The sequence below is a fragment of the Bombina bombina genome, chromosome 9, assembly GCF_027579735.1.
Source record: "Bombina bombina isolate aBomBom1 chromosome 9, aBomBom1.pri, whole genome shotgun sequence".
Taxonomy (NCBI): domain Eukaryota; kingdom Metazoa; phylum Chordata; class Amphibia; order Anura; family Bombinatoridae; genus Bombina; species Bombina bombina.
In genome coordinates, this window is record NC_069507.1 from 65,289,918 (window position 1) to 65,317,845 (window position 27,928).

A 27,928-nucleotide genomic window follows, 5' to 3' on the forward strand; every position below is an offset into this window, starting at 1 on the left:
GTTTCCTCTATATACTTGTCTGTACCTGCAAAAGTCTTGTTCTTTCAGTGTTCTATGCATAATGGTCAGAACTTACTGATTTCTGTATGTGTCTTTATTATATATAATATACAATCATTTGTGTGGTTATATCTGAATGGATTTGGTGGCATTTTTTACAACAACAAAAATAAATCAGAATGATTTTTGCAGGTCTATACAAAATAAAAAGATTGTCATCCAATACAAAATGAAAGAATGGCAACTAATTGATTTAAAATTGAGATGACGGCCTTATGTGTTAGAATTCATATTTTTGTTTACTTTTAACATGTATTCAGTGCTATTTAATTGATAATATTTTCATTCTAAGCATGTTTTTAAGTCTAAGGCGTCAATTTATTAAGTCTGGCGGATATGATATGCTGTAGCATATCATGTCCGCCAGACATGCTGTCCGTATTCAGCATTGCACAAGCAGTTCTAGTGAACTGCTTGTGCAATACTGCCCCCTGCAGATTCGTGGCCAATCGGCTGCTAGCAGGGAGTGTCAATCAGCCCGGTCTTATAGGATCGGGCAGATTGCTGTTCAGAGGTGGCGTATAAGTTAAGGAGCAGCGGTCTATAGAGCGCTGCTTCTTAACTCCTGTTTCCGGCAAGCCTAAAGGCTCGCACGGAAACAGGGTGAATTGGCCCAATTCGGCCAATAATAAATTGACCCCTAAAAGTGGGATTTGATCAATATATTTGCATATTTTTAAAACAATGATGAAACGTTTACTGGACATGTATCAGACAAAAATAAATCCATTAATCAATCTTGCAAAAACTTTTATGAAATGTGTTTTCTCATGGATCAGTATAAGTCTGCTGAAAACTCTCAATATAAAGGTAAAGTGATGGTATAAAAATATAAAAACTCTCCCCTTTATAAAATTAGATCCAGAATGTTAGTGATATTTTAGATGGAGTTTAATTCATCAGATGTAATGAAGATGCTCTTTAACTTTATAACTTACTTTTTAATAGAGATATGAAGTTCAAATCAGTTTCTCTGTGAGCTAACTGTGCCATATGGGGAGAGTGCCAATTGGAGAACAATTCAAACCTTTAGCTCACAGAAAAAAATACTTCTGAAGTGTGCAGTGGAGCGCAGGTTATTTGAATTTCATATCTATATTGAAAGTAAGTTATAGCGCATCTTCATTACAACTAATTAATTAAACTCCATCTAACATCACTAACGTTCCGGATCTGTTTTTATATAGGGGAAACTTTATTATCACTTTAATTCTGTGAACTTATCAGAAACCTTTTGAAAACCATGGGAATTTTCCTAAGCACTGGAATGCTTTAATTTATAAACCTAATAAAAACCAGTTCAAAATGCCCCTTATTTGTCTTGTTTGTGCCTGAAATTCTGGTATACACATGTACTGTATGTATATAAGATATAGTGCAGTTGTTCCACTAATATTCTCCAGCAAAAAGCCGTTTGTCAATATTTATGTATTTTTTTTTATTTTTAAGTGCAGTTAGGTTTTATTAAAGTAACATATTTACATTTTAAAATAAATTCTTTTAAAGATATAATGAATGAATTATTAAAATATAATTAATCTGAAATACAGTTTAAAGGGACGTTACCTAATTTGTTTCCATCGTGTATATGAAAGAGCAACATTTAAACATTTTTCTAAATAATGTTTTAAAATATATTAAAACTAATATCTTCCCCTTTTGCTTTTCAAAATTATTTAGCTACAATTTTGTTTCTTTTTCTCTTCTCTTATTACTTTCAATTCTATTTATGATTCTAGGATATTACCACTAGTTGTGCGAGCTGTATTAGATTGCTTAGCTATCAGAACATGTTAAGTAATGCACATTTTTCTTTATTGTATTTCTGTTTTGTTATGTAAATCTAAAAAATTCAATAAAAATACTAAAAAAAAAACAGGATTCAACATACATTTGCCAATGAATGCATTGAGGTATTGGTTGTGTTTTTAAAACTCCAGTTCCTCATGCTGTGTATAAAAATAATAAAAATAATAAAATATACAGTATGTAAAAAATAAAAAAGATTATATATATATATATATATATATATATAAAAAAATATATGTGTTTAGTATCATGTCCCTTTAAATCAGTGCTTTAAACTCCAGCAAATATACCTCAGGGTCACATCCCAGTTAATTTGGTTGTCCGTCTTTGACACGTTGCAAATACAACTTGTGTCTTGTTCCATCTCTGCAGTTTTTTTTCTTGTAGCATTCAGCATTTGTTGGTGACTGGTTTGTCTTTGCTTGTCTAGTAGATACACTTTACATAGTCTCTGACCCAGGGAAGTTTTTATTCCACATAAAAAATAAGCTATTATTGTTCATATAACTATGTAAAGTGGTTAAACACATAGCTAAAGTCAGCAATGCATTACTGTGAGTTAGCTGAACGCATCTGATGAGCCAATGACATGAGGCATAAGTATGTAGCCACCAATAACCAGATAGCTGCCAGTAGTGCATTACTGTTCCTGTGCCTACATATGTATGCTCTTCAACAAAGGATATCAGGGAAACAAAGTACTTTTGATTATATAAGTAAATTGAAAAATAGCTTAAAATTGCAATCTCTATCTGAACCATGAACGTTCAATTTTGACTTTTCAACATAAACTTTGTGTCTTTTTTTTATACATTTGTAAACTAGAGTCTTCAGAGAGCCCCCAAAGTCTGCTTCTGGCTTCTTCTTCAATCCTACACACATCAGTGAGCCTGGTCTCCATGACATCCCCTCGGAGATTCCAAATGAACACAGAGTCCGTGTCACCGTCTTTCGTGGAGTTTGATATGTCATCACATGGATATGGGTATAAATTCATCTTCTCATTAAAGGGATACTAAACCCACATTTTTTTTCTTTCATGATTCAGATAGAGCATGCAATTTTAAGTAACTTTCTAATTTACTCCTATTATCATTTTTTCTTCATTCTCTTGGTATCTTTATTTAAAAAGCATGAATGTAAAGCTTAGAAGCCTGCCCATTTAAGGATCAGCACCATGGATAGTGCTTGCTTATTCGTGGCTGAATTTTAGCCAACAATAAGCAAGCATAACCCAGGTTCTCAACCAAAAATGGTCCGGCTCCTAAGCTTACATTCCTGCTTTTTAAATAAAGATAGCAAGAGAATGAAAAAAATTGATCATAGGAGTAAGTAAGAAAGTTGCTTAAAATTGCATGCTTTATCTGAATGATGAAAGAAAAAAATTGTGTAAAGTAACCCTTTAAATCCAATCCAAACAAATAATGAAGGGAATATGTTGCTTAACAAAGAATGTCATAGACACAAAGAAAGTATTAGTCGCAACAGCAATGTCTTCAAAAGTAGGTTGACACATGAGGCGTCACATATTTCCCAGTTCTTACACCGCTTCTTACAACATTTTTATAGCCTCCAAGACATGTATACAAAACTGTAATGCAGGCAGTGGTGTAATCGGGGGCTTTATGGGGTTGAACTAGGGGCAATAAAGCCTGAATGTTCCTTAAAGCAGGGGTCGACAAATCTGTTTAAAATTTAGGAGCCAGGAAGAATATTTAGTAGCCAGACAAACTTTTAAGAGCCAGACAGTTGTATATGTATATAGATCTATGGTGAATAACCCAAAACATTAGGAGCCAGGAGTAAAATTTTCTGAGCCTTTGGCTCCCAGGCTCCTGGGTTTGTCAAGCCCTGCCTTAAAGGGACTGGAAACCCCAATTTTTTCTTTCATGATTCTCATAGGATATAACATTTTAAACAACTTTCCCATTTGCTTTCATTATTTTTTTAAATGTGCTTCCTTCTTTTAGTATACTTTATACTGTACTGTATTAAATGAGCAGCAATGCACTACTGGCAGCTAGCTGAATACATCAGATAAGCCAATGACAATATATGTGCAGCCACCAATCAGCAGCTAGCTCCCAGTAGTACTTTGCTGCTCCTGAGCTTACCTAGGTATTTTTTTTTTCAACAAAGGCTACCAAGAGAACAAAACAACATTGTTTAAAATTGCATGCTCTATCTGAATCATGGAAGATTAAAATGTGGGTTTGATGTTCCTTAAATAATTTTGTTTTAAACCCCCGAATGACAGAGGGCCAACAAATGAAAGTGTAGATACATTCCTTCCAAATATTGTGGCAACCTTTCCAAAATGTCCGAAGCCATTGAAACATAACACTGTGTGAACAGAATAGCACTGCTACTTACTGAGAGTCAACTGGTGTGTGTTCCTGGCACAGAAAGGCAAAGTCACACTGCGTGTTACATAGGAGTTACATTTCTGCTTTATGAGTTACTGGCAGTTACATCATGGTTTAATGTGTCACTGAAATAACCTGTGTTATTAGCACAATGAAGGTTAAACCACTGCTGTAAGAGTTAAACAGCTGTTTTACTTCTTACTGACAAAAGGGTTAAACCTTTTTGCCAGCACAATTAGTAATTTACTGCTGCTGTCTGTGTTACTGGCTTAATGGGGAATACCAAAGGGGTTAAACCACTCTTCAGTATGTTGCTAGCACAACAGGAGTTAAATTAGTGCTCTGCAGCCATAATGCAAAATTACTGACCCATTTATATTATAGTGAGAAGTATACATAGAGGAGGTTTTGGGGAAGGCTCTAGATTGAAGATCCTGATCTTTTCACAGCCTTTAAATAACAAAACACAGCAGGTCATTGTGTAGCTGCACATCTGCATATTTTTCCACAGAAAAACTCAGCTATCCTTTTTACACCGGAGCAGGGGATTCTGGGTAAAGATATGCAAATGAAAAGCGCTTCACCTTTTCTCTTCCAGTGCCCATTTTAAACCTTGAAAAATAAGAATCTTCTAAATCAGGGGTGTCCAAACTTTGCTCTCCAGAGGTTTTGGAACTACATTTCCCATGATGCTCAGCTAGATAAAATGCTGGCTGAGCATCATCGGAAATGTAGTTCCAAAACCTCTGGAGAGCAAAGTTTGGACACCCCTGTTCTAAATACATTACTTATGGTTCCTTTGTGCCTCTTAAATGGCACAGATTGATGCTTTGATCCTCACAAGGATATGGGTCATTTTAAAAAACTCCTCTTGTTTATGTTATCAGGTGTCTATTTCTTCCCACAATTGCCACCGTTTTGGGCTCAAACGTTGAAGAAAAGCTGACAGGAGGCATAGGATCAGGTAAGTAAACTGTACTAATAATTCTATAATCTGTACAACCCATGCTCCCCTCTTAGTACATGTGACCACAGGAAGTGCCTCTGTGACCTTCCTCCATTAAGCAGTAATAAGCCGACCTCCCCTAGTGACCCTGTCACTTTCACCAACTCATCAGCTCAAACGGATCATTACCTGCTACTTCAATCTGTAAAAAAACTAAACAGAAGAAAAGTGATGAGTCTTTTAACCCTGGGTCACTGGTAATGGCTTTATAGCTGTCTGAATCCCTGCATGAAAAAAAGGTAATTCTGTGAACTTTTTATAAATGAAATTCCAAGCTATCTTGCATAATGTTGCAGAGAATATACTGAGTACAGTGGGAAAAATATAGTAGTTCTGCACTCAGTGCAAAACAAATTTATAAAGCTCATTATAATTGAGTTTAAAATCCTCCACTAAATACAAAATGTAGAGAAAATAACTCATTGTGTAAACTATTTACAATTCTAGACAAGTCAGAAGACTTGCTTTTCCCACAGAAACTCTATGATTACATTGTTTCCAATGTAGCAAAGAATTCTGGGCGAGATATGCAAATGAGGTTCATAATGACTCACTTTTTTACTTTTAGCCTGCTTTTTAAGGCAGACTTCCCTTTACGCCATAGCATCGCTGCATTACACAGCTTTTAAGCTTAGCTAGGGTTAGTACAGTGATTCAGACCAATCCCAGGACAGCTGTTTCATGGTTATTGCCACTCATCAGCTCGGAGTAGGTTGAATCACTGCTTGGTAAAGTTAATTTCTGGGGGGAAATACAACAGCAATTAAAATTATGGGGAGGCGAAAAGTGAGTTTAGGATTTTAAACTCACTTTTCGCCTCCCCATTATTTTAATTGCTGTTGTATTTCCCCCCAGAAATCAACTTTACCAAGCAGTGATTCAACCTACTCCCAGCCGAAGAGTGGCAATAACCACGAAACAGCTGTCCAATTGCCAGGGTGCTGAATGCAGGTAGAGATAAAGGTAATAGAAGACAGCACTCGCTGGGCTTAAGGTTTAGCAAAAGTAGCTTTTAATTATGTGACGTTTCGGGGACAGCTCCCCTTCATCAGACCCATCGGCGGTCTGATGAAGGGGAGCTGTCCCCGAAGCATCACGTAATTAAAAGCTACTTTTGCTAAACCTTAAGCCCAGAGAGTGCTGTCTTCTATTACCTTTATATATATATATATATAAGACAGAAAACTATTGGGTCTACACCCTATAGCTGACCCTATAGCGCTACAGATAAAGAATGCAAGTTACTAAAAATGTTTAGCACCTGTATACATCAATTTGCTCTCTTGATCTTACAGACTGCCAATCTCGTATGGTAGGAGGAGTCCCAAATCACCTCCAAAATTAAATGAGAACACAAGAAAATAGAGATGGCGCTGTGTAAGACAGAGAACTAATAATAGCTAATTAAGCTAATACCCATACGTATAGGTAGTAACAAGGTCTAAATACCATGGAAACTATTTCTTGATTACCACAGTAATATAATCACAAACAGAAACATACAAGTAGTTCAAAAAATAGTGCAGTTAGTCCCCAATATGGCAGACAAGGCTGAGGAAGTATAATATACAGTTCTTTCTTTCTTTCTTGTCTTGATATATGTCCCCTTTTGGGTTTGCACTTACATTAAGTTCCCCCAATCATATGAGGTAAGGATGATTCGGTAACGCTGGAGAAGTTGTAGCCCTCTAGGAAGTGTGACCACCGACAGATAGAACTTTCTTTGCTGTGAGTATAGCTTGCCTCTTTTGGTGTTCTGGTAGATGGAAACTTTCGATCTCAATCACCATGTCATGGAAAAAAACCAGAGAGAAATATATAGTGTAATACCGTTTAATAATACCACATCATAGATACAAGCAGACAAATAAAAACTCACATTAAAAAACCTCAACAAATGAGGTATGGAAATAGGCACATATAAAATATCTATTAATTTCAGGCAATGCTGTCTAGCAGTGTCTACAGGAAAATCTTATAGGTCCCAGCAACAGTTAATATGATAAATTCCGGTATACACAGAGGGTAGTCCTCCCCTTACACAATAAGGGGAAGTAAGGGGAATATCACAAAGGGATGATTTATAACGCTACACGGGGCATCATATATATATAAGGTATGATCTCTAACTATATGTTAACCTCTGATGAAGAAGGGAACTAGATAAATAAAGCCCTTTGAAACGCATAAGGTATTGTGTAAGGGGAGGACTACACTCTGTGTACACCGGAATTTATCATATGAACTGTTGCTGGGACCTATAAGATTTTCCTGTAGACACTGCTAAACAGCATTGCCTGAAATTACTGGATATTTTATATGTGCCTATTTCCATACCTCATTTGTTGAGGTTTTTTAATGTGAGTTTTTATTTGTCTGCTTGTATCTGTGATGTGGTATTATTAAACAGTATTACACTATATATTTCTCTCTGGCTTTTTTCCATGGCATGGTGATTGAGATCGAAAGTTTCCATCTACCAGAATACCAAGAGGCAAGCTATACTCACAGCACAGAAAGTTCTATCTGTTGGTGGTCACACTTCCTAGAGGGCTACATCTTCTCCAGCGTTACCGAATCATCCTTACCTCATATTGGAGAATGACTCAATAACCTTTATGGAGTTTACCCCGCCTCTTTGGGAGAATGGCTAAATAACCTTTATGGAGTTTCTACTTCCTCTTTGGGAGAATGGCTAAATAACCTTAAAGGAGGTTTCCCCTCCTCTTTGGGTGAATAACTAAATAACCTTTATGGAGTTTCCCCTTTCTCTTTGGGAGAATGGCTAAATAACCATTATTGAGATGTCTCCTCCTATTTTGGAGAATGGCTAAATAACCTTTATGGTGTTTCTCCTTCCTCTTTGGGAGAATAGATAAATGACCTTTATGGAGTTCCCCTTCCTTCTTTGGGAGAATGGCTAAATAATATTTATGAAGTTTCCCCGTCCTCTTTGGGAGAACGGCTAAATAACCTTGATGGAGTTTTTCCCTCCTCTTTGGGTGAATGGCTAAATAACCTTTATGGAGTTTCCCCATCCTTATTGGAGAATGACTCAATAACCTTTATGGAGTTTACCCCGCCTCTTTGGGAGAATGGCTAAATAACCTTTATGGAGTTTTCCCCTTCTCTTTGGGGGAATGGCTAGATAACCTTCATGGAGTTTCCCCTTCCTCTTTGAAAGAATGGCTAAATAACCTTTATGGAGCTTCTCCCCTTTTCTTTGAGAGAATGGCTAAATATCCTTTATGAAGATGTCCCCCTCCTCTTTGGGAGAATGGCTAAATAACCTTTATGGAGTTTTCCCCTCCTCTTTGTGTGGTTGTCTAAATAACCTTTATGGAGTTTCCCCTTCCTCTTTGGGAGAATGTCTAAATAACTTTTATGGAGTTTCCCCCTTCTCTTTGGGAGAATGGCTAAATAACCTTGATGGAGTTTCCCCCTTCTCTTTGGGTGAATGGCTAGATAACCTTCATGGAGTTTCCCCTTCCTCTTTGAAAGAATGGCTAAATAACCTTTATGGAGCTTCCCCCTCCTCTTTGGGAGAATGGCTAAATAACCTTTATGTAGTTTCTCCTTCCTCTTTGGGAGAATGGCTAAATAACCTTTATTACGTTTTCCCCTCCTCTTTGGGTGGTTGTCTAAATAACCTTTATGTAGTTTCCCCTTCCTCTTTAGGAGAATGGATAAATAACCTTTATGGAGTTTCTCCTTCCTCTTTGGGAAATTAGCTAAATAACCTTTATGGAGTTTCTCCTTCCTCTTTGGGAGAATGGCTAAATAACCTTTATGGTCTTTCTCCTTCCTCTTTGGGAGAATAGCTAAATAACCTTTATGGAGTTTTCCATTCTTTCCTTTTTGGATGAATAACTAAATAACATTTATAGAGCTTCCCCCTCCTCTTTGGGAGAATGGCTAAATAACCTTTATGAAAGTGCCTCTCCTCTTTGGCAAAGTGGCTAAACAACCTTTATGGAGCTTCCCCCTCTTCTTTGAGAGAATGGCTAAATAACGTTTATGGCATATCTCCTTTCTCTTTGGGAGAATGGCTAAATAAGCTTTATGGAGTTTCCCCCTCCTCTTTGGGTGAATGGCTAAATAACTTTTATGGAGTTTTCATTTCCTCTTTGGGAGAATATCTAAATAACCTTTATGGAGTTTCCCCCTCCTCTTTGGGAGAATGGCTAAATAATCTTTATGAAGTTACTTTCTCTTTTGGAGAATGGCTAAATCATCTTTATGGAGTTTCCTCCTCTTTTGGAGAATGGCTAAATAACCTTTATGGAGTTTCCTCCTCATTGGGAGAATGACTAAATAACCTTGATGCAGTTTCCCCTTCCTCTTTGGAAGAATGGCTAAATAATACCTTGATGCAGTTTCCCCTTCCTCTTTGGGAGAATGGCTAAATAACCTTGACGCAGTTTCCCCTTCCTCTTTGGGAGAATGGCTAAATAACCTTTATGGAGTTTCTACTTCCTCTTTGGGAGAATGGCTAAATAACCTTTATGGAGTTTCCCCCTCCTCTTTGGGAGAATGGCTAAATAACCTTTATTGAGTTTCCCCCTCCTCTTTGGGTGGTTGTCTAAATAACCTTTATGGAGTTTCCCCTTCTTTTTTTGGAGAATGTCTAAATAACCTTTATGGAGCTTCCCCCTCCTCTTTGGGACAATGGATAAATAACCTTGATGGAGTTTTCCCCTCCTCTTTGGGTGAATGGCTAGATAACCTTCATGGAGTTTCCCCTTTCTCTTTGGGAGAATGGCTAAATAACCTTTATGGAGTTTCCCCCCTTTTATTTGAGAGAATTGCTAAATATCCTTTCTGGAGATGTCTCCCTCCTGTTTGGGAGAATGGCTAAATAAACTTTATGGAGTTTCCTCCTCTTTGGGAGAATGGCTAAATAACCTTGATGCAGTTTCTCCTTCCTCTTTGGGAGAATGGCTAAATAACACCTTGATGCAGTTTCCCCTTCCTCTTTGGGAGAATGGCTAAATAACCTTGATGCAGTTTCCCCTTCCTCTTTGGGAGAATGGCTAAATAACCTTGATGCAGTTTCCCCTTCCTCTTTGGGAGAATGGCTAAATAATATTGATGGAGTTTCTCCCTCCTCTTTTGGAAAATAGCTAGATAACTTTTATAGAGTTTCCCCATTCTGTTTGGGAGAATGGCTTATTAACCTTTATGGAGTGCCCCCTCCTCTTTGGGAGAATTGCTAAATATCCTTTAAGGAGTTTCCCCATCCTCTTCCCATAAAAAAACAAAACAAAACAAAAAAAAAACCCTCTTTATTGCATTGCCCTTGAATTTCCATGAAGGCTATAAGGAGATTCCTAAAAATCCATACAAAATGTATCTACAGGGAGTGCAGAATTATTAGGCAAGTTGTATTTTTGAGGATTAATTTTATTATTGAACAACAACCATGTTCTCAATGAACCCAAAAAACTCATTAATATCAAAGCTGAATAGTTTTGGAAGTAGTTTTTAGTTTGTTTTTAGTTTTTATTTTAGGGGGATATCTGTGTGTGCAGGTGACTATTACTGTGCATAATTATTAGGCAACTTAACAAAAAACAAATATATACCCATTTCAATTATTTATTTTTACCAGTGAAACCAATATAACATCTCAACATTCACAAATATACATTTCTGACATTCAAAAACAAAACAAAAACAAATCAGTGACCAATATAGCCACCTTTCTTTGCAAGGACACTCAAAAGCCTGCCATCCATGGATTCTGTCAGTGTTTTGATCTGTTCACCATCAACATTGCGTGCAGCAGCAACCACAGCCTCCCAGACACTGTTCAGAGAGGTGTACTGTTTTCCCTCCTTGTAAATCTCACATTTGATGATGGACCACAGGTTCTCAATGGGGTTCAGATCAGGTGAACAAGGAGGCCATGTCATTAGATTTTCTTCTTTTATACCCTTTCTTGCCAGCCACGCTGTGGAGTACTTGGACGCGTGTGATGGAGCATTGTCCTGTATGAAAATCATGTTTTTCTTGAAGGATGCAGACTTCTTCCTGTACCACTGCTTGAAGAAGGTGTCTTCCAGAAACTGGCAGTAGGACTGGGAGTTGAGCTTGACTCCATCCTCAACCCGAAAAGGCCCCACAAGCTCATCTTTGATGATACCAGCCCAAACCAGTACTCCACCTCCACCTTGCTGGCGTCTGAGTCGGACTGGAGCTCTCCGCCCTTTACCAATCCAGCCACGGGCCCATCCATCTGGCCCAGAACACTCACTCTCATTTCATCAGTCCATAAAACCTTAGAAAAATCAGTCTTGAGATATTTCTTGGCCCAGTCTTGACGTTTCAGCTTGTGTGTCTTGTTCAGTGGTGGTCGTCTTTCAGCCTTTCTTACCTTGGCCATGTCTCTGAGTATTGCACACATTGTGCTTTTGGGCACTCCAGTGATGTTGCAGCTCTGAAATATGGCCAAACTGGTGGCAAGTGGCATCTTGGCATCTGCACGCTTGACTTTTCTCAGTTCATGGGCAGTTATTTTGCGCCTTGGTTTTTCCACACGCTTCTTGCGACCCTGTTGACTATTTTGAATGAAACGCTTGATTGTTCGATGATCATGCTTCAGAAGCTTTGCAATTTTAAGAGTGCTGCATCCCTCTGCAAGATATCTCACTATTTTTTACTTTTCTGAGCCTGTCAAGTCCTTCTTTTAACCCATTTTGCCAAAGGAAAGGAAGTTGCCTAATAATTATGCACACCTGATATAGGGTGTTGATGTCATTAGACCACACCCCTTCTCATTACAGAGATGCACATCACCTAATATGCTTAATTGGTAGTAGGCTTTCGAGCCTATACAGCTTGGAGTAAGACAACATGCATAAAGAGGATGATGTGGTCAAAATACTCATTTGCCTAATAATTCTGCACTCCCTGTATATATTAGCAATTATTTTTGAGATTTAAAGTTATAAAAATTACTATATCAGATGTATGTTAAAATGCAATGGAAAAGCAGACACATTTGAGCATATACACTGGAGTTTCCATCATTTTTAATAGCAGTAACTGGAAATATTTCAAATTTAATTTGGTAGTTATATTGATATGAATTACGTATCATAATGGAATATTTAAACTTGTCTCTTTAATTTTTCTGAGATGTATAGTCTTAGGTACTGGTATGACTACACCAGTGTCAGAGCGAACCCCGGTTGCTTAGAGCACATCGGACTTTGCTTAACGCAGTGTGCCATCCTAGCAACCATGGTTGCCATTCTGTATATCGTGCCTCAGGTTTTCTGCACGCCTCGGGTCCTTATAGTGCGGCTGGCATTCTTAGCAACATAGCTTCTTTACCTTTTTGCTATCTGCGCTATTTCCTGTGCAACGGTGTCGGATTAGGGCATCTTACCGTTTCCCACACTACTAGGTTTAAATAGCGCACTATCACTGCTTTTTCTGTGAGTATTGAATTCTGTATTTTGGGTGTGCTAATCTCTCTGCTGTCTTTATTGTTGCTGACCTTGCTGTTTCCTGGATTTCTCTCGCTTGTCTGCTGCCTGCCCTGTCTTGACTAACAATGCCACAATTCATCTTGGTATATAGTACCTACAGTGGGTTTATATATTATATAAGTTTTACAGTTGGAGAAGATAATAGAAATAACTTTTGCTGCTTTGGTTTAATCACAACTTCTGACACTACAAGTTAGAAGCAGTCAGGTGTCCGTTATCTTGCGTTACCAAGACTGCACAGAATGATGAGCAACAAGCGGCTATCCTATGTTTATTGTGAACGTCAATAGCTTCTGGTGTTTTTTTTCAATTATATTTTACAATTTGCTGCCAACCAATTTCCAAATTTGGGAAGGGGGGGGGGGGGTGATCTGCTCCAGCCAAAACAACTGCACATGCCTTTACCAAAAAATAGTTTAGTACACCTAGAGTTACAAAACCCAAGTTATAATGATCTTGCAGTAGAAAATAAATAAACAGGTATGTGCAAAAGAGTTTTTTTCGTACTAGATTTTGATAACATTTATTTTGATTGTGTTTGTGACATAGAAAAATACTGCTAAACAAATTTGATCCAATTTTTTAAAGCAATAAAAATCTTTTGTGGCGATTTGCAGTATGAGAAGATCTGTCAGTTTTTCAGCCATGTTTGATAAATAAAATCAGAGATGTAAGCATTTGAAAATGTTCATTTATAATATATGGCTTGGTGCTAAACCTGCAATATTGAAATGCATTATAAACAATTTGTCATTTATTGATCTTGCTTTCAAGACAAAAAATAGCATCAATAAGATGCAGAAACATTGCTTTTGTGTATATTCCATTTTGGATGATATATAATGTGTTTTGAGTGCATTTACGTATATATTAGCTTCTGTAGATTCATTTTATGGTGAAGACAATTTATTATATATTTTGCCCTCTCCTCCATGGAATTATTTCAGACAATTCCCCAATATTAAAATCACCTATTTATTTAAAATAAGCAAAAATGTTGTGCAGCACTATTCTAGAGATTCGATCACTTACTATACACAATATCTAATAAATCAAAATACATTTCCGAAAGCAAATAAGATAAGACCCATTTCTTTCTATTTAAGTGTTTCTTATCATTTTTGTAGCAAGTACCTCCAAAGTATCTCAATTGCAACAAATAAGTATTATTAATTCAAAACCAAGAGGCTTATCACATATCCTTGAATTTGTACAAGTTTGCCTTGTATTTATGAACCAGATAGAATATGTAGGCATCAGTTATATTTTAAAATTCAGTTTTTCCTTATGCAGATGCAGCAAATGTATTGGAAATATTAGATTAATGAAAGCAATCTATGGAGAAAACAGACACTTATATAGTTATTTGCATACCTTCTAAATAAAATAAAAATCTTATATATATGATGAGGGACGTAATATGTATAATGCAAGGTTTCATGCACAGTTTATCTGGCTCATTTCACTGTAGCGAATTATGTGTATAGTAGACTTTATACAGTACTTTCACTATGGGACTCTATCTGGTATCTGTCTTTGTGACACTTTACAGGGATACACTTTACCTGGCTGCAGCACACTTTGGCCTCTAGTTATCAATGTCTGTCGGACCTGATCCGACAGTGCGTATCAGGTCCGCAAGACCTCGATGAATACGGCGAGCAATGTGCTCGCCGTATTCAGCATTGCACCAGCACCTCACAAGAGCTGCTGGTGCAACGCCGCCATACGGAGCTTGATACATCTGCCCCATTATATTAATATTTTTCAACTTCAATCCCATACGGCTAGATTTGGAGTTTTGTCGGTAACGACCCGAAAAACTAACGCCAGCTTTTTTCTGGCCGCAGCATAAAAATAACTCTGGTATTGAGAGTCCACATAAAGGCTGTGTTAGGCTCCAAAAAAGGAGCGTAGAGCATTTTTAACGCAGCTTCAACTCTCGATACCAGAGTTGCTTACGCAAGCGGCCAGCCTCAAAAACGTGCTCGTGCACGATTCTCCCATAGGAAACAATGGGGCTGTTTGAGCTGAAAAAAAACCTAACACCTGCAAAAAAGCCGCGTTAAGCTCCTAACGCAGCCCCATTGTTTGCTATGGGGAAACACTTCCTACGTCTGCACCTAACACTTTAACATGTACCCCGAGTCTAAACACCCCTAACCTTACACTTATTAACCCCTAATCTGCCGCCCCCGCTATCGCTGACCCCTGCATATTATTATTAACCCCTAATCTGCCGCTCCGTAAACCGCCGCTACTTACATTATCCTTATGTACCCCTAATCTGCTGCCCTAACATCGCCGACCCCTATATTATATTTATTAACCCCTAATCTGGCCCCCACAACGTCGCCTCCACCTGCCTACACTTATTAACCCCTAATCTGCCGACCGGACCTGAGCGCTACTATAATAAAGTTATTAACCCCTAATCCGCCTCACTAACCCTATAATAAATAGTATTAACCCCTAATCTGCCCTCCCTAACATCGCCGACACCTAACTTCAATTATTAACCCCTAATCTGCCGACCGGAGCTCACCGCTATTCTAATAAATGTATTAACCCCTAAAGCTAAGTCTAACCCTAACACTAACACCCCCTAAATTAAATATAATTTTAATCTAACGAAATTAATTAACTCTTATTAAATAAATTATTCCTATTTAAAGCTAAATACTTACCTGTAAAATAAATCCTAATATAGCTACAATATAAATTATAATTATATTATAGCTATTTTAGGATTAATATTTATTTTACAGGTAACTTTGTATTTATTTTAACCAGGTACAATAGCTATTAAATAGTTAAGAACTATTTAATAGCTAAAATAGTTAAAATAATTACAAATTTACCTGTAAAAGAAATCCTAACCTAAGTTACAATTAAACCTAACACTATACTATCAATAAATTAATTAAATAAACTAGCTACAATTACCTACAATTAACCTAACACTACACTATCAATAAATTAATTAAATACAATTCCTACAAATAAATACAATTAAATAAACTTGCTAAAGTACAAAAAATAAAAAAGAACTAAGTTACAAAAAATAAAAAAATATTTACAAACATAAGAAAAATATTACAACAATTTTAAACTAATTACACCTACTCTAAGCCCCCTAATAAAATAACAAAGCCCCCCAAAATAAAAAAATGCCCTACCCTATTCTAAATAACTAAAGTTCAAAGCTCTTTTACCTTACCAGCCCTGAACAGGGCCCTTTGCGGGGCATGCCCCAAGAAGTTCAGCTCTTTTGCCTGTAAAAAAAAAATACAATACCCAAGCCCCCCAACATTACAACCCACCACCCACATACCCCTAATCTAACCCAAACCTCCCTTAAATAAACCTAACACTAAGCCCCTGAAGATCTTCCTACCTTGTCTTCACCTCACCGGGTTCAACGATCTGTCCAGAAGAGCTCCTCCGATGTCCTGATCCAAGCCCAAGCGGGGGGCTGAAGAGGTCCATGATCCGGCTGAAGTCTTCATCCAAGCGGGAACTGAAGAGGTCCATGATCCGGATGAAGTCTTCTATCAACGGCATCTTCAATCTTCTTTCTTCCGGATCCATCTTGCAGACCTCCGACGCGGAACATCCTGCTGGCCCGACGGACTAACGACGAATGACGGTTCCTTTAAGGAACGTCATCCAAGATGGCGTCCCTCGAATTCCGATTGGCTGATAGGATTCTATCAGCCAATCGGAATTAAGGTAGGAAAATTCTGATTGGCTGATGGAATCAGCCAATCAGATTCAAGTTCAATCCGATTGGCTGATTCAATCAGCCAATCAGATTGAGCTCGCAATCTATTGGCTGTACCGATCAGCCAATAGAATGCGAGCTCAATCTTATTGGCTAGTATTTTTATTAACAACTAGTATTTTTCCACAATTACACAGATTAGTCCAATGATGTTTATTATGTTTTGCATGAAGGGAACTGTTCACTTAGATATAGTGTAACACTTTTTTTTAATTTCTACAGGGGGGCGTAACTTTCCTTTCCCAGGAGGCCTTACATTCACGTGCTGGTTTATGCTGAGCACATTCTGCGTGTCTCCAGAGCCTCACCCTGTGCGCTTTGTAACCATTGTTCGTCGGGTGTCTAGGAGTCCACAACACTATGTGTGTTTCTCCATCACTCTTAATGCTGCAGAGCATACTTTGTTGGTTTCCACAGAGGAACAAGAATTCCAGCCACTTGGTGAGACTGTGATATTTATAGAAGGAGAGTGGAAATTGCTGGGAAATATAGCAGAAGGGCAGATAGGGGAAGACAACACTGGGAGATTAAGCATTATATAGAAAAGGGAGAGAATGATGAAAGAGAATGCACAGTAGAATGATAGATTCATGCAGTAGAATAGTTGAGAACCTCTGAAAAGAGGGAAAATCCTTAAAGGGACAGTCTACTATAGAATATTTATGTTTAAAACGATAAATAATCCCTTTATTACCCATTCCCCAGTTTTGCATAACCAACACCGTTATCTTAATATACTGATTACCTTGTATCTAAGCCTCTGCAGACTGCCCCCTTTTTCAGTTCTTTTGATAGACTTGTATTTTAACCAATCAGTGCTGACTCTTAACCACTGGAGTGAGCACAATGTTATCTATATGACACACATGAACTAGCAGTGTCTAATTGTAAAAAACTGTCAAAATGCACAGAGATAAGAGGCAGTTCAATGGATTAGAAATTAGAATATGAACCTACCTAGGTTTAGCTTTTCACAAACAATACCAAGAGAGCAAAGCGAATTTGATGATTAAAGTAAATTCGAAAGTTGTTTAAAATTGCCTGCCCTATTGGAATCATGAAAGTTAAAATTTGACTAGACTGTCCCTTTAAAGGGGGTACACTGCTGAGAGACAAATAAATCAATGATAAAAAAAATGAATGGGGCAAACTGCAGTAAGACACAGCACTGACAAAACTGTACACTATTGCTATATATAATGTGGAGCCATATTACAAAGACATGGATGAATGAGGCATTTGTCATATCTGGAAGGGAATCAACACTATGCTGATAAGGCATCATAACTTCTTCAGTACAGCATGAGAGAATCCAGACAGCATAATGAAGAAGGCAATACAGAGAGAGTCAATTCAAAAAGCGGTTGCATTGTAAAGAGAATAAACACTTTGGAGGAAAGTGAAGAAGTTAGTGAAATAGAATGAAGTAAAGAGATAGCGAGGACGAATTAGCAAGAACAATGCAGAAGAGAATTGGTACGATTGATTGAGCTCTGCTGCAATAGGATGGTAATTGTTGCTTAGGAGAAACTATGAAAGTACTGGATTCTGAAATCCATTCTATTTTAACATTATTGATCTCTTCTCTACAGATATGATGGAAGTGGAGTTGTCTCCTTGTAGCTCTCCAAGCCCAACCTCCCAGGTGCGCCTTAACACATCTGGGCACATTGTGACTGGCCAGTGGCACCACCTGTCTGTAGTGCTAAAGGAAGTAAAAAAATCCTGCATGGTCAAAGCATGGATAGATGGACAACTCCTGGGTTCAGCTGAGGTCAGCATATTCTCTGACATAAATACATTTTTACATTTCTTGTTTTGCTTATACAGGTAATTTTCTTGAGTTAGCTGCGACATTTAAAAAAAAAAAATGATTTAAAATAAAAGTTGTATATAAACAAGTATTATTACTACAACTACTAGGATACAATAAAAGTAAAATATACACAAATAATGATTATAATAAAAAGGATACAGTCTTTTAATTTGATGATTAACCCAACTTTAAATCCTTCACAATGAGTCTTCACACCTCAAAAGAAAAGTAACTATAGTGTAGTACTATTTGTCACAACCAAATGATATGGTCACTCTAATGTCTACTCACATATGGTGGCGCTTTAAAAGCACTAAGGAATCTCAGACACACTTGATTTTTACTGTTAGGCAAACAGTATCATCATGGTATCACCTCCACTATTAAAATACACCATTTATTAAAAGCAAATAAAATGCCACAATTTTACAAGCAACAATGAGTCAAACGGGTAATCCACCACTATTAAAGGGACATTAAACACTTTGAGATGGTAATATAAAATGATAAATTGTATATATAAAACAACTCTGCAATATACTTTCATTATTTATTTTGTCCTCTTTGCCTGTAATTCCATTCTGAAATTGTGAGCTTTTCAGTTCCTGTTAGAAATGGAAGTGCAGAACACTGTTAAATCCAGCACAACCATTGGCTGCACACTCTAGTGACCTATTTATAACTGACCCTAATTGGCCAGAGCAGAGAAGGTAATACAAGTTACAACATGGCAGCTCCCAGTGTTTTATAGACACTAAAACTTTACACTTATTTTGTCACTTTTTAAACAACTAATGAAACTTTAAAAAATACATCTACATGTTAGTCATGGACTAATCTTTTCTTTGAATGCATCATTCTATCTAGCATGTTTTTAGTGTTTAATGTCCCTTTAATATATATATATTTAGTGGGCAGGAAAAGTAATCCCTACATGCGAATGGAGGCGGATTGCATAGAAAACCACTCCACAGTTTAACCTCTGGGTATCACAATATTCTGCATGGTACCTGGAAATGACGTGGGTTGTGTGGCAGTGTAACCGTCCGACGTATGTTTTGCTGTATCGCTTACTGTGTGTTCATGTTTTAGTGGTGCAACTGAAATTATCTGTGTGCTAAATACAATATCTGAAAATAGGGCACAGGAAAAAGACCCATTTATGTTACAATTAATTATTTGCCACAGTTGCAGTAGGTATGACTAAAGGATCAAATAGATTCTGCACCTGAGATCCTAATTTCCAGTTTTAACCACTCCCAAATTACAATGTATCTTCCTTCCCATAGTGAGGGAAGTGGCATCTTAAAAATTATTTAAAGGCTTTGCGTAATAATTTAACCAGCCATATTGATAAAATATTAACGGCTAATTAATTTATGACAATACTCTTGCTGCTCTTGGCTGGGTCAGCTTCACAGCTTAACACTACTTTTCACACTGTTCGTTGTGTTGCATAGATTGCTGTTTATTCCTGGTAGCATGTTGCAGTGACAGAATGTAGAAAAGACCCACTCTATGCAAATTGAGCAATCCAGGATCCATGTTGTTTTACTCTTGCATTGCTCTCGTGGTTTGGGCAGGCTTCATACATTACTCATGATGGTCTTGCAGTGCTCCCCTCTCAAGTCATTGCCAGAAATTCAGGTGTTAAAAATTAACCATTGTTCGTCGGGTGTCTACCGTAAAAGTAAGGGAGTCTACCGTAAATTAATTGGGCTGAAGGGATGTGTCTGGGTACAATTAGTGCTTTACTGTAAGTTGTATGGCTCCAAAAGGGCTAAAGGGACTGTGATGTGCTTTATTTGTTCCCAGAGCGTTATGTTTATGTTTATGTGTGGTGTTTGTGTACATGTTTATGTCTCTGGTAACTGTGCATGTGGATGTCTATGGGTGCATGTATGTGTCTGTGTACGTGGATGTCTGTGAGTGCCTATGTGTGTCTATGCATGTGGATGCCTGTGTGTGTATGTGCATGTGGCTGTATATGGGTGCCTGTGTGTGTGCATGTAGATACGCATGGGTAACTGTGTGTGTGTGCAGGTGTTATGTCTGTAGGTGCCACTATGGGAGCCTCATTTAAAATTATATCATTTAAAATTATATTACAGTGAGACGTGGGAGGATGCACTTTAGAATGGGGGGCCTTATTTTAGAATTTTACCCTGGGAACCATATTCTGTAGAAACTGTTCTGCCCGTTATGGGGCTTGTTGACTGTAATTTAAAAATCTGGATATAGAATATAGTTTCACACAAACTATATTCATTGTAATCACAACTTTATCGCCACCTGGTCATTCTATATTTTGTTGGCCTTAGTTATTCCTTCCTTCCTTTCTATCTATCTATGTGTGTCATTTCCATTTACAAGGCCTATTGTGAAGTATTTATATTGTATTTATATTGTATAGTATTTATGTTGTAAAGTATGTGTCTCTTATTTGATGTTTATGGGTATTCTGTTGACTCACAAACTTATTGCTGGACGCACTAAGCAATGTCTAACACTATTGGCTCATTCTGAATGCAACCACTCACATTGTAACCATTGGACAAAATTCACCAAGAGGTTTCTGCAACCACTTCAGCTTTCACAAGTCTCTTCAGCTTTACTAATTCCTGCATTTTTCTATGCAGCTGATTCACAAAGGAATAAAGAGATAGTTACTAGTGAAGCATAAGGAATTGTGAAGACAAATGTGTGACTTTTCCCCTCTGTTCAACCCTGTAAAGTGCTGGTCCAATAGTGCTTTATTCAGCAACCTGCACACATTTATAGATATGTATGTATGTGTATATATTTACAACATTATATATGGTTGCCTCGTAGCACAGAAACTTCAAAACAAAATGGAGGAGCACTCTTATAGCAAACGATAGAAAGATAAAAAAAAGCCTTTATTTCTTCAATTCAAATTCAGTTTCGAAGCAGATCCTCACAGCGACAGTGGGGATGGAGAGAGGTGCTTGCTTCTCAACTAACTGCTGCTGACGCGTTTCGGCTGTCAAAGCAGTAATCGTAGCTGCAGTGAGTGGTCAGAACTGACCTTTTAAACCTTTAAAAACAATAGCCCGGAGATAACTCCTAATCTCCACCTCTTGCCTTTGGATCCTATATGTATCCGTTAATACAATTTGTATCAAATATAAAACATCACAATAAGATGTGTTACAATTCATACGTGAAGTTACAATACATTCAATAAGCAGGTGATTGGTTATCCTATGCATATACAATTTTTACACTCCCTTCTACCTTCATCATGTTAATTCATTCTCTAAACCTGGGCCATACAAAACCTATACATGCACATAAGAGTTCACTTTGACCCTAATCTTGGATTAATAAAAAAATCATATACAGATTGCCTTTAGTAATCATTAACATTTATCTTACTGGGACCATCTTAGATAAACTTAATATAGTGTGATTTAATTGTATGGTCTTATTAAACTTATTACAGAGCTGGATAGCTTTATTGTCTAATCCTGTTAGGTGTAATTTAATTGCAATTAATGATTATTATTACCTAACACCCTATTATTTTGGGTTCACAATAATCCCTAAGTACATAAACTAACCAATCATATGAGTGTGGCGAATATAATAATTGATATGTATTCATATCCAGAAACAGTGTATATACAGTGATACGCATGGCTCCAAGGTATACATTTTCAATTTGAGCCTTTGGGGGTAAGTCATACCAGTTAAGGAATATCAGTCAGAGTTCGAATAAGCATGTGACTGGGGAGTGCGATCAATTTGGTCCCAGCTACATTTAGGGAAAATATGAGAATTTGAGTGCATGTAAGGAGATACAGAACATAGACTGCCCTACAGTTTAGACAAGGAAAATGTCTACATTTTTCTCCTGTTACCAAACTCACAAAACCCTCCCCGGTCTGCAAATAATCACAGGCTATGCACTGTGAATAACTGCACTTGTAAGTACCTTTGAAGCGTAACCAGGATGAATCATTTGTCCTTTTGGGCTTTAATTGGGTTGGGGCCACCATGTTCCCTATAGATTTACCTCTCTTAAAGGGACATAATACTCATATGCTAAATCATATCATATCAATGATAAAATACAGTTAGTTAAATTTTCCTTTCCCCTGCATCATGTGACAGCCTTCAGCCAATCACAAAATACATAAAAGTATATTCTGTTCCTGCACATGCTCAGTAGGGACGGGTGCCTCAGAAAGTGTGCATATAAAAAAGTGTGCATATTTTGAAAGTGAATTGGAAAGTTGATTAAAATTGAGTGCTCTAGCTGAATCATGAAAGTTTAATTTTGAATTTAGTGTCTCTTTAATGAATATCTAGAAATAATACTGAATCTAGAAATAATTTTTATGTTAAGGAAACAGACCACAATTTCTTAGCAGTCTTCTGTTCCCTGGGACTAATATCTTTCTGTATTCTGCATTACGCCTTTACTCCGTTTAATGATTTCAGATACGATGAGGGGCTTTCTTGGCCATTTCCCATGCATCGCTCTGAGCATCATGATTGATTATATTCCCTGATTTAATACTGGCAGTGCTCTGTGTCTCTGACCTTTGTCATTAAAGACCTGACCTCTCACACTGTAACTCTCTTGTGCTTTTAGCAGATACCTTATATCCAGCGCCTCCCTGGAGACTGCACCTCTGTGGATCCCTTCTCTCTGGTTGATATTCACGCTTTCCTTGGCACACCGCGAATATGGCGTCAGCACAGCTCCCTTCTCTGGCGTGTTGGCCTCTCCCACCTGTTTGAGGAGGTGTTATCTGAGGAGACACTGCTTCTGATTCAGAGACTCGGACCCTCTTACTGTGGCAATTACGGTGATGGTAAGTACAGTTCATGGGAGTGACACATCTCTTATTCACAGCCCAGGCAGGGGTATCTTTCATATAAATAGGCAGAGGAGGGGGATTGTCTAATAAGCATTATATTGTATTATATATATAACAAGCTCAGAGAAAGGGTTTATTAAACGTCATTTGTAACCCCTCTCCCAATTCAGGGTTAAAGGGACCTGAAATCAAACATTTTTCTTTCATGATTCAGATAGAGAGGCCTATTTATCATAGGTCTTGCGGACCTAATCTGACAGTGCGGATCAGGTCCGCAAGACCTCGCTGAATGCAGAGAGCAATATACTCTCCGTATTCAGCATCGCACCAGCAGCTCACAAGAGCTGCTGGTGCAACGCCGCATCCTGCAGACTCGCGGGAGGTGTCAATCAACCCGATCGTACTCGATCGGGTTGAATTTTGGCGATTCCTGTCCGCCTCATCAGAGTAGGCAGACAGGGTTATGGAGCAGCAGTATTTAGACCGCTGCTTCATAACTGGTGTTTCTGGCGAGCCTGCAGGCTCGCCAGAAACACGAGCTCTCAAGCTCCGTACGGAGCTTGATAGATAGGCCCCAGAGAGTGCAATTGTAAATACCTTTCTAATTTACTTCTATTATAACATTTTCTTTATGTGTGCACGTGTCTGGAACACTGCATAGCGGCAGTTTTGCAAGAATGTTATCCATTTACAAGTGCACTAAATGGCATAAAGTGCTCCACACACCTACTTAGGTATCGCTTCCACTAAGAATACCATGGAAACTGAACAAATTTGATAACATAAGTCAATTGGAAACTTTTTTTTTTTATTGCATGCTCTGTCTGAATCATAAAAGAACATTTCTGGGTTTCATATCCCTTTAACATTGACATGGCTGGGAGGATTTAGCTTAGCTGTTTCAGTAAAAGCAAAGTTAAACAATCCCATAGGTCTTAAGACCGCTGCTTCTTAAAGGGACATTAAACCCAATTTTTTTCTTTCATGATTCAGATAGAGAATACAATTTTAAACAACTAATTTACTTCTATTATCTAATTTGCTTCATTCTCTTGATATTCTTTCCTGAAAAGCATATCTAGATAGGCTCAGTAGCTTCTGATTGGTGGCTGCACATAGATGCCTCATGTGATTGGCTCACCAATGTGCATTGCTATTTCTTTAACAAAGGATATCTAAAGATTGCAGCAAATGAGATAATAGAAGTAAATTGGAATGTTTTTTAAAATCATATTCTCTATCTGAATCATGAATGAAAAATTTGGGGTTTAGTGGCCCTTTAACTTATGTTTCAGGGGAACCTAAAACTACGGGGTAGGTTGCAACATCTGCTGCTTGATAAATCTACCCCATTATATGAACAAGTATAGAAAGAAAATGAAAGGTTAACTACACAGGTGCCCAGAGTTAAAGGGACAGTCTACTCCATAATTGGGTTGAAATTAAAGGAACAGTCAACACCAGAATTGTTGTTGTTTAAAAAGATAGATAATCCCTTTATTACCCTTTCCCCAGTTTTGCATAACCAACACAGTTATATTAATACACTTTTTACCTCTGTAATTACCTTGTATCTAAGCATCTGCCGACTGCCCCCTTATTTCAGTTCTTTTGATAGACTTGCATTTTAACAAATCAGTGCTGACTCGTAAATAACTCCACGGGAGTGAGCACAATGTTACATATTTGGCACACATGAACTAGCTGTGAAAAACTGTTAAAATGCACTGAGATAAGAAGGAACCTTCAAGGGCTTAGAAATTAGCATATGAGTCTATGTAGGTTTAACTTTCAACAAAGAATACCAAGAGAACAAAGCAAATTTGACGATTAATGTAAATTGGAAAGTTGTTTAAAATTGGGTGCCCTATCTCAGTGCTTTTTAACCTTTTTTTTGCAGTGGCACACTTTTTTACATTAAAAAATCCTGTGGCACACCACCATCCCAAAATTGTAAAAAAAACACACATTGTAGCCTAATACAGTATATATATATATATATATATATATATATATATACACACACATACACACATACTGTATGTATTGTGCTGTTATGTCATGCCTCCTACAAACTACCCCTGCACTGGGAGTAAAAAACAAGCAAAGTTTAAAAAATATGTCACACTGTTGTCAGTCTGCCGTGGCACACCTGAGGATCTCTCACGGCACACTAGTGTGCCACGGCACACTGGTTGAAAAATACTGCCCTATCTGAATCATAAGTTTAATTCTGACTAGACTGTCCCTTTAATGACCAAGGACGTGCAGGGTACGTCCTACAAAAACTGGTAGTTAATGACCGTCCTGCACGTCCCCAGGGTTTTCAAGCGCTGGAAGATAGGGTCATAAATGATATATTATAAGCATTAGAGCATGTAATTCTTACAATAGAATGCCCCTATAAAATGTTTGGTTTGCATGAAGAAGGTTAAATTAACCCTGCTGATATTTATTTAGAAACTAACAGGAGCTTACTGGTTGATAAAGAACATTCCTACAGCACGATTGGTGAACTGTAATACACACGACATACAAATAAAAAAAGGTTACATTTCAGCACAGAAACATCTATTGTTCAAAAAACAATAATAGAAAATATTATTTTATATATTAAGTATGATTACTTCTCTTATAGCTTGCTTTAAAAAAAAAACAAAACAAAAAACTAGATTGGGGAGACAGATCTGCTTTAATGTACTTTTTTACCTCTGTGATTACCTTGTATCTAAGCCTCTGCAGATGGATTTCAGTTCTTTTGACAGACTAGCGTTTTAGCCAATCAGTGCTGACTCCTAGGTAAATCCACAGAAGTTAGCACAATGTTATATATATGGCACACATGAACCTGCGTTTTCTAGCTGTTAAAACCTGTGCAAATGCACTGAGAAAAGAGGCAGCCTTCAATGGCTTAGAAATTAGCTAGGTTTAGCTTTCAACAAGGAATACCAAGAGAACAAAGCAAATTTGATGATAAAAGTAAATTGGAAAGTTGTTTAAAATTGCATGCCCTATCTGAATCATTAACGTTTAAATTTGACTAGACTGTCCCTTTAAGTTTTAAGTAGAATATACTGTGACCTGAAAATGATTTGTGTATTTATGTCATAGTCAAAAGCAAAATTTTTTTTTAATGACGTAAAATAGTGTGTCGTTCACACAATGATCTGATATTTGTATCGGGGAGTGATTGGAACAACCCCTTCCTTCTTGTCTTCTACTTGCAAGCTGGGTGCTGAGTCTAAGGGGTAGATTTATTAAGCAGCGGATGCTGCAATCTACTCCCGTAGTTTCCAGATCGCTGAAAACAAGAGCTTAGAAGCATCGGCCTTAAGACCGCTGCTCCTTAACTCATCCGGCACCTCTGAGGCTGGCGGATAGCAATCATCTAATAATTTACACCCCCTGCTAGCAGCCGATTGGCCGCAAATCTGCAGGGAGCGGCATTAAACAAGCATTTCACTAGGAATGCTTGTGCAATGTTAAATGACGACAGAGTATACTGTTGATATTTAGCGATGTCGGGCGGACATGATCCTCTATGCATACATATCATACAGAGGTGGTCAGTAGGTACCTCTATATATACATATCATAGAGAGCTGGTCAGTAGGTACCTCTGTGCATACATATCATACAGAGGTGGTCAGTAGGTACCTCTATATATACATATCATAGAGAGCTGGTCAGTAGGTACCTCTGTGCATACATATCATACAGAGGTGGTCAGTAGGTACCTCTATGTATACATATCATACAGAGGTGGTCAATAGGTACCTCTATGTATACATATCATACAGAGCTGGTCAGTAGGTACCTCTATGTATACATATCATACAGAGGTGGTCAATAGGTACCTCTATATATACATATCATACAGAGCTGGTCAGTAGGTACCTCTATGTATACATATCATACAGAGGTGGTCAGTAGGTACCTCTATATATACATATCATACAGAGCTGGTCAGTAGGTACCTCTATGTATACATATCATACAGAGGTGGTCAGTAGGTACCTCTATATATACATATCATACAGAGCTGGTCAGTAGGTACCTCTATGTATACATATCATACAGAGCTGGTCAGTAGGTACCTCTATGCATACATATCATACAGAGCTGGTCAGTAGGTACCTCTATGTATACATATCATACAGAGGTGGTCAGTAGGTACCTCTATATATACATATCATACAGAGCTGGTCAGTAGGTACCTCTATGTATACATATCATACAGAGCTGGTCAGTAGGTACCTCTGTATACATATCATACAGAGCTGGTCAGTAGGTACCTCTATGTATACATATCATACAGAGCTGGTCAGTAGGTACCTCTATGTATACATATCATACAGAGCTGGTCAGTAGGTACCTCTATGTATACATATCATACAGAGCTGGTCAGTAGGTACCTCTATGTATACATATCATACAGAGCTGGTCAGTAGGTACCTCTATGTATACATATCATACAGAGCTGGTCAGTAGGTACCTCTATGTATACATATCATACAGAGCTGGTCAGTAGGTACCTCTGTATACATATCATACAGAGCTCGTCAGTAGGTACCTCTATGTATACATATCATACAGAGCTGGTCAGTAGGTACCTCTATGCATACATATCATACAGAGCTAGTCAGTAGGTACCTATATGCATACATATCATACAGAGCTGGTCAGTAGGTACCTATATGCATACATATCATACAGAGCTGGTCAGTAGGTACCTCTATGC

The 27,928-nt window shown here is 37.7% G+C and overlaps 1 protein-coding gene across 2 annotated transcripts in view; it reads left to right on the plus strand.

Annotated features, from left to right (window-relative positions):
- The window catches only part of WDFY4 (WDFY family member 4), a 598,790-nt gene that overhangs the window by 168,958 nt on the left and 401,904 nt on the right, over positions 1-27,928 (plus strand). Inside the window, exons 16-20 of one of the 2 annotated variants that reach the window (XM_053692180.1) lie at positions 2,695-2,854; positions 5,123-5,199; positions 16,744-16,962; positions 18,114-18,295; positions 22,959-23,181. In XM_053692180.1, the coding sequence (XP_053548155.1) occupies positions 2,695-2,854; positions 5,123-5,199; positions 16,744-16,962; positions 18,114-18,295; positions 22,959-23,181 (861 nt within the window). The remainder of the gene's footprint in view (positions 1-2,694; positions 2,855-5,122; positions 5,200-16,743; positions 16,963-18,113; positions 18,296-22,958; positions 23,182-27,928) is intronic. The other variant, XM_053692181.1, reaches the window with a different exon arrangement.